At 36.8% G+C, this 13,098-nt stretch overlaps 1 protein-coding gene across 3 annotated transcripts in view; it reads right to left on the bottom strand.

The window, feature by feature from the left end:
• The window catches only part of STRBP (spermatid perinuclear RNA binding protein), a 155,007-nt gene that overhangs the window by 30,035 nt on the left and 111,874 nt on the right, over window positions 1-13,098 (bottom strand). For all 3 annotated transcript variants that reach the window (XM_057719969.1, XM_057719966.1, XM_057719968.1), the window contains exons 11-13: window positions 7,093-7,185; window positions 6,491-6,690; window positions 1,205-1,363 (exon numbers count right to left, since the gene is read on the bottom strand). In XM_057719969.1, coding sequence (XP_057575952.1) covers window positions 1,205-1,363; window positions 6,491-6,690; window positions 7,093-7,185 — 452 coding nt within the window. The remainder of the gene's footprint in view (window positions 1-1,204; window positions 1,364-6,490; window positions 6,691-7,092; window positions 7,186-13,098) is intronic.

Genomic DNA, 13,098 nt, shown 5'->3' with positions numbered 1-13,098 from the left:
AGATGCTCAACATCACTAATCATCAGAGAAATGCAAGTCAAAGCCACAATGAGGTATCACCTCACACCGATCAGAATGGCCATTATCACAAAATCTGGAAACAACAAATGTTGGAGAGGGTGTGGAGAAAAGGGAACTCTCCTGCACTGTTGGTGGGAATGTAAGTTGGTACAGCCACTATGGAAAACAATTTGGAGGTTCCTTAAAAAACTACAAACAGAAGTACCATATGATCCAGTAATCCCACTACTGGGCATATACCCAAAGAAAACCATAATCCCAAAAGAAACATGTACCATAATGTTTATTGCAGCACTATTTACAATAGCCAGGAGGACATGGAAGCAACCGAAATGCCCATCAACAAATGAATGGATAAAGAAGATGTGGCATATATATACAATGGACTATTACTCAGCTATAAAAAGGGATGAGATGGAGCTATATGTAATGAGGTGGATAGACCTAGAGTCTGTCATACAGAGTGAAGGAAGTCAGAAAGAGAAAGACAAATATTGTATGCTAACTCACATATACGGAATCTAAAAATGGTACTGATGAACTCAGTGACAAGACAAGAATAAGGACACAGATGCAGAGAATGGACTGGAGAACTCGAGGTTTGGTGGGGCGGGGGGTGAAGGGGAAGCTGAGATGAAGCGAGAGAGTAGCACAAACATATATATACTACCAACTGTAAAATAGATAGCCAGTGGGAAGTTGTATAACAAAGGGAGTTCAACTCGAGGATGGACGATGCCTTAGAGGAGTGGGACGGGGAGGGTGGGGGGGACTCGAGGGAGGGTGGGGTGGGAGTCGAGGGAGGGAGGGAATACGGGGATATGTGTATAAAAACAGATGACTGAACTTGATGTACCCCCCAAAAAATAATAAATAAAAATAAAAATAAATAAAAAATTAGGATACATCCATGTGTTATGCAGTATACAGTTATGTTTACAGATATTTTTAGAGTAAGTGAAAAAATAAGATGTAAAACTGAATATATGATTGCTTTCATAAAAATACTCATAGAAAAAAGGCTGGATAGAAATAAACCAAAATATTAATAATGGCTGCCTCTGAAATACATACACTTGTATATGCTTTTGATTTTCTCATTTATACTTCTCCATACCTCTCAAATTTTTGACAATGAACATACATTACTTTTTTTTCTAAGGAAAAAAATGCACAAGTATACCTCTAAGGTACCGGAGGTTTCAGTTGTAGAATTTCCAGTATTATTGCTTGAGTTTGAAGACACTGTTTCATTTTTGCCTTCATTATCTGATTTTTCATCGGAACTCATACATTCAATATCTGCATCAAAGCCCGTTGGGTATCCCATTGCCTGCAGCACCTGTACAATTACATTAAGATTCAGTTTTATTCAAACACCAGACACCACAGAGAAGAGATGAAATGTTGAGAACAACAGTTTCAAACCCACAACATTTGAATCCATGAAACAACTTGCAGGAAGAGAAAGATGGTGCTAAATCTATAAATCCTTGGTTAAAAAAGTTTTACCTATCAGGGTGTCACCATGGAAAATGGGGGAAACCACCTCAGAGTAATTAGGTTTATATAACGGATAACAGAAATGCAAACCTGAGGCTACTCTGGGTTCATTTAATTTGGAGATGAGAGGTAGAGAAACAAAATAGCCAAGTTATTTTCCCCCCAACCAATAAGGTGAGGGGGAAAGTGAAATCACACACTATCAAAAGTACACTGGGCTAGAAAGGAAAATACCTGATGGTCTAGCCCTTTATTTCTCTTCTGGTCCTCAGTTTTCCAATTGGCAAAACAGGAAGGCTGATTAATTGATCTCTCAGTTCTATGACTCAATCCAATACGGGAAATTAGCACAGAAAGGAAATCAAGACATTTTCTTTACCTTGGAGCCAATCTGCCTGTTAATTACAAAATTACATCTGAACCTTTCTACTATCCATCCCTTTGGCTTTCAACTTAAACCATAATTGTGACTTGAAAGAAACGATTCAGTCTCTGGGTTTATTCTCAACCACCAAGTGAACCAGGAGCAGGTTTAGGTTTGTACCTCCATCCCTGCCTCTCAAGGCCTGGGTACTTTCTGCTTCCCCCAGTGTTCACTCTTCTTGTATTTCCATTCATGCCTGGCATTCCTCACCTTTTTTAAAATACAATTTTCAAAACAGTGTGTGTGTGTGTGTGTGTGCGTGTGCACGCGTGCACGCGTGTGTTTGCATACCTTTTAATACCTCTTTCCAGGTTAAACTGCTTTTTAGATGTCTGCAAAAGAAAATGTTCGATAGCTAGTGGGAAGCTGCTGCATAACACAGGGACATCAATTCGATGATGGGTGATGACTTACAGGGCTGGGATAGGGAAGGTGGGAGGGAGTCGAGGGAGGGAGGGGATATGGGGATATATGTATAAATACAGATGATTCACTTTGTTGTACAGAAAAAACTGGCACAACAGTGTAAAGCAATTATATTCCAATAAAGAGCTTAAAAAAAAAAGAATATGTTCACTAGCATTTTTATAAGACTCTTTCAAACAGGTTGACATAGCATTTTCAGTTACTGACTTAAAGGTCTGTACCAGAGCTAGGTTCCTAAAGATCCTTGTATTTGTTTCAGCTTTCGACGAATGTTTTAAGTTGCAGGAGTATAAAAGCAATGGCATATTTCTATAAATTTATAATTCCAACTATACCTAATAGGTATCTCAAAAAACTGTTACGGTTGCCACACAAATGGGAAGCCAAACAGTCTAGCCTTTATAAACAATGGCATCCTGTAACAAAGGATTCTGCCAACATAAACGATATTACTCTAAACAAAAAAATGGACAGAAGCAGAATTCTGTACCAAGAGAACTTGAAATTAATTCTCCCAATCCATATGGAGAACCTGGCATTCTATTCAACATTTCAAATCATAAATAAATTCCTTGTATTCATTGGGAGTAAGGCCAAGAATACTTTTTTAATATCATAAGTTCTAAAAGTACTCAGGTAGTACTTTACACTAAGTACACTAACATCATTTGGTTATATCCTTGTCAATATTCATAAAGAAAACACCTTCTCCACTGCCTGAGTCCTGCGAATATGCTCTCCCTGAGAAATCATATCTCTGAAAGAACAATTCTCAGTCTGGAGTTGTGTTAACACCAGGCTAACACAGGCTACAAGTCAAAAGCCAAGAGTCCCAAAGAAATTTGATTTGTTTACACCAATAAAAACTAAAGATATGCAGTTTCCCAGTTTAATACAGTTAAAACAGTCTAATGTGAATTATTTAACACCACTTCTCTCTGCCCTTTTCTCACATATCAGATTCATTTATTGTTTTTGTAGCAACATATTTCAATACATTTATAAATATTTTATATAACTGATGGATAATCTCAAAGGATATTGCAAGTGTACCTGCAATACAGCACAACAAAAAATTTTCAAATTAAGTCATTTTTTCTATGAACACATATTCTAAGATTATTAAGTAGCATATGCTACAAAAAGAAAAAGAAAAAAGTATGGAGTTTTTAGATCTCCTGAACCAGTTTGTTTGGAATCAATATTAAGGCCACAAAAACTGGTATACCAAAGAAAAGTGACTTCCAAATGTCTGGCAAACAAATCAAACCTAATAAACCCATCAATTAAGCTGAAAAATCTCAAGATGATTCCTGGAAAAAAGGTGACTGGAAAATCTAGGGTAACTATGCCTGTTTTCTCCTGGGTCGGGGCTGAGGCTGAGAAAGTTGACACCCTCAAAGACAAGGGGGCCAAGAGTGAAAACATGAAACACACCCTCCCCCATGGCTCTCCACTCAGGAGAAACTCATACCCGTGGCTTCTGTACAGGAGAGCACTGATGGCTCCAGAACCTCTACAGAGGGGCTTCACCCCTTGTCCCCTTCAGCTGACCATTTCCCTACAATGACTAAGATTCTTTTCATGGAATATGGCTGATTATGTCCTTAAACATGTCCTTTGTGAGGGATTGTCAGGAAAAAGGACTAGAGGAGGAAAGGGAACATTGGCCACTAATCTTCATCACTTCAGGGTACGTGTTGCTGGGCAGCCAGGCTCCTCGGGCAGGACTGGATTTCTTGTTTTGTTTAAATCTGATTCTCTGTTCTTAGCAGGTACAGTCCTCTAGTAAGCTACTGAGTAAGGAATGCAAGGATTTTTATCGAGTGGGAGCTACTTTTACAAACACATGTTCGATATAAACGTGCTCTCAAACTCATTTATAAACAGAATCTATAACTTGATATAAACTTCATAGACAGCAATTTGGCAATATCTGCCTGATATATAATAGGAATCCCAATACATGTTTAATGAATTAGTAGATCATTTAAATGTGCATCCTTCTTGATCTAGTAATTCCATCTCTAGAATGTATCATAAAGAATAATCAGACTAGTTCAAAAACATGTAAATCAATCAACTGGAAACATCTAAATCTAAATGTATTAGTTACATGATGGTAGATTGATGAAAACAAAAAATTAGGCCATCACTAAAATTTAGACCAATCTTTGTGGTAACTATAAAGAAAAAAAAACCCTCATAATATATTTTTAGATGAACAAGAAAACCATGATCCTATTTTAAATATATATTTTGTATAAACAGTATGTAGGTCCCACCATTCCTTATCTGAAACCCTTGGGGCCAGACTGTTTTGAGAATTCATAATGTTTCAGAGTTTAGAAAGCTGATAACAATACAGTTACCATATACTTTCCAAATCCCCAGTGAGTTCTCAGGTGCTACCCCATGTTTGTGCTAAGAAACATAAAATATTCACACTAAATGGAATAATAAAGACAAAATTTCCCTACATCAGTTCAAGCTAAGTTTTCTCATCAAGTGAGTGTGCATCAAACTTAGGGAAATATTTTTCATATTCAGTATTTTTGGATTTTGGAGCTGCAAGTTTAAAAACAAAAGGCTTAGGAAAATACATACCAAAATATTAATGGTTATTATGAGAACAAATAGCATCTTAATCTTGTCATATTGCAAAATCTGCCACTCTACTAACTTCCCCAAACTTGACTAACTGAAACCTGCTATGAGGCTGCCAGCTCTTATTAAAGGTTATTATAAGAAACAACCCACAGACTTGTCACTGCATCAGAGATGCCTTTGAAGGGCATCACTGCTTCATGATATCCCTTCTATTCCTTTACAGCTGACCTTTACACCAAAACAACTCTGACTCTCATAATCAACCATCCATTCTTGCGTCACAGACAGCGATTTGACACTGATATTGATATTTCACAAGCTTTCTGCGTCAGATGCTAAAGAACTTATATCCAAATCTGTGACTCATTCTCAGCATACTTACAGCTAAGTTATTAAACTGTATTTTTAGCCTTATTCCTAAATTCGCTTTTTCCCTCATTCTTAGTTTTCTTTTTCTGCCTCATTTTAAATTCACACTATTTCAACATACTTAAAAAGTACCCCTTCTGTAAACAACATAACATACTGTTCTATAATTTTACAGCTTAGTTATTACTTTTCTGCACTGTGCTTATTACTACCTGACAAATAATTGACCCATTTGTATATCCGTTGTCTTTTTCCCCATCCTATCCTCACTAGACTGCAAGCTCCAGTAGGGCAAGGACATTATTTTCGTCACTGCTATATTCTTAACATCTAAGATAATATTTGCATCTATATTAATAATACTTGCAAACTAGAATGATTATGAAAAAGGACCAATTACATCTTATATAACAGAATTTTTCTTAAGTGAAAAGTGATCTTCCATCTATATGATCTTTGACATTTTCGCATTTCTCTGCAAGAGATCAAATACACTCATGGAGCGATTCCAATATTTAGGAATTTTCTACAAACCTATATGCATAATTGACTGGTTCAATCCTGGACCCTATTCTCTACAGAAATATTCTGAAATACAGAAAAGTTACTACATGCAAAAAAAATCATTAAATTTATTTATGACAGAAAAAACCTGCAAAGAGCAAAATATCCAATGATAGGGGAATGTTTAAACAAACAATAGTACATCTATATCTGTTCATCATTCAGCCATTAAAAATTATTTATGACGATTTAATAACACAGGAAAATGCTGATGACATGTGAAATGAAAAAAAAAAAATCAGAGGATAAAACTACATATACACTGTGAGCTCAACCTAAAAAAAGAAACAAACAGGAAAAGACTGGAAGTATATACTATATACAAATATTAATGAACTGCCTCAGAGATAAGCAACTGACAGTTTTTATTTACTTTTTTTGTGTTTTCAAATTTTGTACAATCAACATGTATTATTTTATAACCAAAAAAGAAGTTTTGTGACCCAGAGGTGAGAAAAGTCTGTATGCTGTCATTAAAATCTTGAAAAATTCTGTTGATTTACTGTAGATAAACAAGCACTTTATTTACAATGTAAAATAACAAAGCACTGATAAGTAAAAGAACTACTGTACCTTCACTGCTACGTGAAGTTTTGCTGTTTTCTTGGATGGTCCTGAGGCTTCATATGTTGTACCATCCACATCTACAGACATTGTGAAGACTGGGGCATGGACAGGGCCAGACTGAGATAAGAGCTTATATTGAAGCCCAGGCCTGATCTGATTTAGCCTCATTAGGGCATTCATAAGGTCTATTGCTTTACTATCCAGAACTATAAGAGAAAGAGGAATAAGATCAGAAGTTAAACCATTTTGCTTTAAACTATGTTTCTGTAGGTTCCTAGTGACCACTATAAATTCAGGTTTTAAAAAAGTAAGAATTTCAAAATGCATGTATAAATTAACTTCATAAGTAATTCTAAAATTACTGCTTAAATAACTATGCTAACATCATTGTAAAAGTAATATGCATACTTTATATCCATAGCTATACATTAACTTTAGTTTGTGCATGTTAATATATCTTAAGCAAATGATATCTGGAAACAAAAGTTATTCAATCAGTTTCTGAAAACTGCAATTCAATCAAATTCTTCACATTTTAATTTTTTTTTATTTTCCTGAGACATAAATCCTTTCTAGTTGACATATATAAGAATAAAGATTGTACACACTTTTCCTTAAGTTTCGTTTCATCTTCTTATTGGGATCTTTATCATCCCCTAATCCATCTTCAAATGGCCTCTTCAGAGCCGAAGACCCAGCACCTAAAAAATTATAAGAGATTCATTATCAGTCAAAACAATGAATCTACTTACTATACCAAATGTACCTAGTGTGTTCAGGAAGGAAAAATCTCAGGAATCACAAGGACCATAAGACCCTTTCACTGATCAATTAAATATTTATAATCTTGAAACAGCAAAAACTTTTAAGTGAATCTTTATGAAACAATACTATCCCTTTTTATAAATATTTACTTTCCCATTTATTCACATATACACATACAAATATTTATGCATATATTCACATCTTTATATGCATAAACAGAAAAAAGTCTGGAAAGATATGTATCAAAATGTTAAAAGTGCTTATCTCTGGCAGTAAGATTTCTTTTCACTTATGTCTTTTCAAATATTTCTATAAGTTAACATTTATTATACTATAAATTTTTAAAGTCCACGTGTTAAATCTTACGTTTATGGACATTTAATTATTTCTCATACTACAAAATATTCTCACTGCTTCATCAAATTCCTATTCAAGATTTTATTTACAGTTCATCTTCTCCATGAAGTTTTCTTCAGCTTCTCTCTCTCATCTCAACTTTCCCTAAAAGAGGGTCTATGGTATCAGAAATATAAACTGTCATACATAGTCTTGTGTCACTGCCTATTTCATATACAGAGACCTCGCATTTCCTTAGTGCTCTCTGAAGGTCAAAGATATTTTCTCCCTGTCTTATATCTTCCAAAATATCTAACATAAGACTTAGAAACAACATAATGGGTATGGAACAGAAACTAACTAAACTAATATTAATCAATCTCTTAGATAAAGCAGCTAAGTTAATAACGCTGTCAAGACATAAGGCAGGAGCTTTGCTGTCCAAGATAAAAACAATCAGAGAAAAGCTCATCAACCTGTCCAAGAACTTTAGAGAACTCTCTGTGTCTTCAACTTAAAAGCTGGTTGTTGGGTTTTTCCTACAGGAAAGTTATGCTCAAAAGAGTCATGCCATAAGATTTCCAGATACTTCTTAGTGCAATCTTGTAATAACACTGAGATTAACTACATATTCTCTGATCATCAAGATTTATTGTCCCTTGGGGTAAACACTGACTTCAGCATTTGCTTGAGTCAATACTTACCACTCAGGTCAATCAATCTTGATGTTCTCTCTTCAACAGAAGGCAATATCTGCTTATATCTGCTTAGTATTGTATTTCATTTGCATTACATAAAACTGTGAGTATGCCAGTCTCCCAGAATGCAGTCTTTAAGAGATAAAGTTAAAAAGGAACAATGTCTATTCAATCACTCTCCCACTCATTAAGTTACATTAAAAGCTGCTCCCTGGTTGCCTGGAATTCACTAGCAGGCTTAAATGTACAGATCTATTTTCTAAATCCTCCAGCTACACGAATAGAGTTGCATGGATTAAGGTTCATTCTACCATCCCTGCCATTGGATAAGGGCTGTAAAATCTGGAGCTAATCATAACAGTAATTGGGGGGGTTGGGAGGGATAGGCTTGCTTTACAAAAGAAGCAAGTCATTTTCAACATCTACAATATCTAGAAACAAGAAGTGATCACTTCAGAGGCAACAATTTTTTAAAACAGTAGGTGAGGGCTTACTATATGCCTGGCACTTTCTTTTAAAATAAATTTATTTATTAATTTTTATTTATTTATTTATTTTATTGGTTGTGTTACTGCATACAGGCTTTCTCTAGTTATGGCAAGCCAGGGCTACTCTTCGCTGTGGTGCATGGGCTCCTCATTGTGGCGGACTCTCTTGTTGTGGAGCATGGGCTCTAGGCGCATAGGCTTCAGTAGTTGCAGCACATGGGCTCAATAGTTGTGGCTCATGGGCTCTAGAGCACAGGCTCAATAGTTGTGGTGCACAGGCTTAGTTGCTCCGCATCATGTGGTATCTTCCTGGCACAGGGATCGAACCCGTGTCCCCTGCACTGGCAGGCAGACTTAACCACTGCACCACCTAGGAAGTCCTGCCTGGCACTGTTCTTAATACCTTATATGAATTAATTTATTTAAGCTTCACAAGCACCCTATGAAGCCTGTACTTTCATCATCCTCATTACAACTTCATCCATGTACTCATTCAGCAACAAATATTAATAGAGCATTTCTACTACGTTCAGGATAATTTTGGGTGCTGGACTTTATATATAACAGAGAACAAAACAATGTCCCTGTTCTTAGAGAGTGTGTATCTGCTGCTGGAGACTAGGCCCAACGTGTTATATGGTCCCGAGCACAATGGAGAAAAATAAGAGGCTTAAGGAGGACGTTGTGTTACTTTTTTTTTTTTTACACGTGGTGCTCATCAGAAAGGTCAGAAAGGTATCACTTATAGATGACGTAACTTTCTGATGAAGACCTAAAGAAAGTAAAAGAGTAAGCTATGCAGCTATTTAGAGAGAGAGCCCCAGGAAAAGAGAACATCAAGGACAAAGGTCTTAAGGCAGGAACATGCTAAGAAACAGCATAAAGGCCTGAGTGGTTAGAGTGGCGTGAACAAGGATGGGACGGGAGCAGGAGATGAGCAGCGGCAGTCGTTCTCAACCTTAGCCACCATAATCCACCAGAGGAACTTATGCAAAATATAGAAGTTCCAATTCTAGTACAAGAAAGTAAATCAAATGAAATAGATGAGAGCAATTGGAAAAGCTGGACTAAATGTAGAATAAATATCTGTTCCTGGGCAATAAAGAATTATGGAGTCAAGATCTGAGAAAGAAAAAAACCCTGCACTAGGGGCCACATTTCCCCTGGGGGTATCTTCCACATCCAGAAGAAGCCACTAAGAACTGAATAGAGTACTTTTAAGAGGCACCAAGGTCTCAAGGGCCAAAAACTGAAGTTTAAGGACCTCTCAAGGGGAAGGCCTGGTGAATTCCCCATGCTGTGAGCTGGGCCTCTGCAATGCCATATGCCAGAAGTAAATGATGTGGAAATAGTCCAGATCTCCCAAGGACTGAAGCCCAGCTTCAAATTACCTTAATCCCTGATTGCGTTAAGATGGTCCAGAGTGCCAAGTCCACTAACCGTCTCCCAGAAATAAATACACACCCTCCTTGAAGGACTACAGCATTACTCTGAGGCGTTAAATTCCCTCCAAAATTTTTTAATTTCAGTCTCCAGCACTCAAAACAAAAACAGAACACAGGTACGTGCGAAGACAAGATATTGTGATCAAGAATCATGAGAAGCAGCAGAAAATAGAAACAGATCCCAAAGAGACCCAGATGATGAAGCATTCTTTCAGAAACAAACTTTATTAAAAAGAATGATTGGGGCTTCCCTGGTGGCGCAGTGGTTAAGAATCTGCCTGCCAATGCAGGGGACACAGTTTCGATCCCTGGTCCGGGAAGATCCAACATGCCACAGAGCAACTAAGCCCGTGCGCCACAACTACTGAGCCTGCGCTCTAGAGCCTGTGAACCACAACTACTGAGCCTACGTGCAACAACTACTGAAGCCCATGCACCTAGAGCCCGTGTTCTGCAACAAGAGAAGCCACTGCAATGAGAAGCCTGGGCACTGCAATGAAGAGTAGCCCCCTCTCCGCAACTAGAGAAAGCCTGCGTGCAGCAACAAAGACCCAATGCAGCCAATAAATAAATAAATATATTTATTTAAAAAAGAAGAATGATTAGAATGCTCAAAAATAAAGGGAAAAAAAGACATCAAGAAGAACTTGTGGCAGAAAATCTGAAACTATAAAAGAGCCAAAATTCCAGAAATTAAAAACTGGCAGACCTGCAAGGGGAAACAGACAATCCACAATAGAGGGGAATTGACATACCCCTCTCAGTAATTAAGAGAACAAGTTTAAGAAACACACACACACACACACACAATATATAAGATTTGAACAACATAATGAACACAGGTGTCCTGACACGTAAAAAATATTCTGACTCTACCAACTGCAGAATATACATACTTTTCGAAGTATGAATCATTTGTAAAAACAATCACACAAAGCATGTTCTCAGATCACAGTAGAATAAGGGATCTCAAAAACAGAGAGATAACTAAAAAATCCTCATTTGTCTGGAAATTAAGCAATGACATCTAAATGGCCTTCATGTCAAAACTGATAATGGGAAAATTAAGAAATAGTTTTAACTAACTGATAATGAAAATACTAATGTAAAAAGAGTATAATGCACATAAATATGGGCATAACAGAAAACTCAGTCTTAAGAGTATATATGATAACATGAGAGGCTTAAAAAAAAACACCAATACTATATTCGTCTATCTCAAAACATTTTAAAAAGAACAGCAAATTAAACCCAAAGAAGGTAGTGAGGAAAAACAAAGGATAAGAGCAGAAATCAATGAAATAAAATACAAGTACATACCAGGAGATGATCAACAAAGTCAAAAGCTGATTTTTTCTTAAAGACTAATAAAACTGATAAACCTCTACTGAGAGTGATCAGAAAAAAAGGAGGTACAAAATGTATAAAAGAGGACATCAATATTACAGACAATAAAAAGACAGTAGGATCTTATAAACTACTTTATTTTTAAGTTTAGATGAAATGGACAAATTCCTAGAAAAACACAATTTACCAAAACTCATAAAATGATGATAGTTTGATGCCTATTAAGGAACTCAGATCCATAATTTAAAACCTTCCCACAAAGAAAACCTCATGACCAAATGGCTTCACTGATAAATTCTTCTAAACATTTAGGGAAGAAATAACATCAATCTTCCAAGGAACAGAGAAAGAAGGATGCACACTTCCCAGCTTATTTTATAAGGCCTGCATAACCTCAGAGCCAAAACTTGATGAAACATCACAACAAAGGAAAACTGCTAGCTAATCTAACACACAAAAATCTGTTTTTTTGTGAATTGCTCACAAAAACCTACACAAGATTGTTCACAGCACCTTTATTTGTAATGGCCCAAAACTGGAGACAGACAAAATGTCCTACAATAGGTGCATGGTTAAACCACACTCTGGCTCATCAAGGCCACGGAATCCTACTTAACAGCAAAAAGGAGCAAGCTATCGACACATGCCGACAACTTGGACAGGGCACAAGGGCATTACGCCGAGTGGAGGGACAAGAATCTCAAAAGATCACATGATGGTAACATCATTGATGTAAAATCCTTGAAATAACAAAATCACAGAGATGGAGAAAAATTAGTGGTTTCCAAGGCTTGAGGATGACTGAGGGAAGAAGAGTAGTGTTACTATAAAGGGGCGGCATAAGCAACATCTCTGTGGCGATGAAACAGTTCTGTGTTTTGATTGCCATGGTGGTTACACAAATCTACACATGTGATAAAATGGCATAAAACCTATACACACATTGTATAAATGTCAATTTCTTGGTTTCCATATTCTCCTACAGTTGCTTAAGATGTAAACATTGGGAGAAACCAAGTGAAGGGTACATGAGACCTCTCTGTACTATCTTCGCAACCTCCTATCAATCTGTAACTATAGATAAAAAGTTAAGAAGACAAAAAAAGACTGCTGCTTTGTTGAGAACAGACAAGAGGGGCAAGGAATACCAGATAGAGAAGATATTGCAATAACAAGGTAAGAGATGACAACAGCTTATTAGGCCAGGATGGTAGCAGTGAAGAAATTAAACAAATATCTGAATCCTGGACACATTCTGAAAGTAAAACAGCCAGGATTTGCTGATGGTTTGGATATGGATGAAAGAAAGAGAAGATTCAACGGTGCACAGTGTTTCCAATGACTGGGATGGCGATAACTATGGAAAAAACACATGAGAAGCAGAGTAAGGACGGGACATCTTCATGTCTGTTAGACATCCATGTGGAGACACAGAGGAGGCACCTGGATAGCTGGGGCTGAGGTCAAGGGCTGGGAGTCTAGAGTGAAGACATACATTTGGGAGTCTGCAGCGAACAGAAGGTACTTCAAGACCA

Source organism: Hippopotamus amphibius, chromosome 2 (genome assembly GCF_030028045.1).
Source record: "Hippopotamus amphibius kiboko isolate mHipAmp2 chromosome 2, mHipAmp2.hap2, whole genome shotgun sequence".
In the NCBI taxonomy this organism is placed as follows: domain Eukaryota; kingdom Metazoa; phylum Chordata; class Mammalia; order Artiodactyla; family Hippopotamidae; genus Hippopotamus; species Hippopotamus amphibius.
This window is presented reverse-complemented; position numbering and strand designations above follow the sequence as displayed.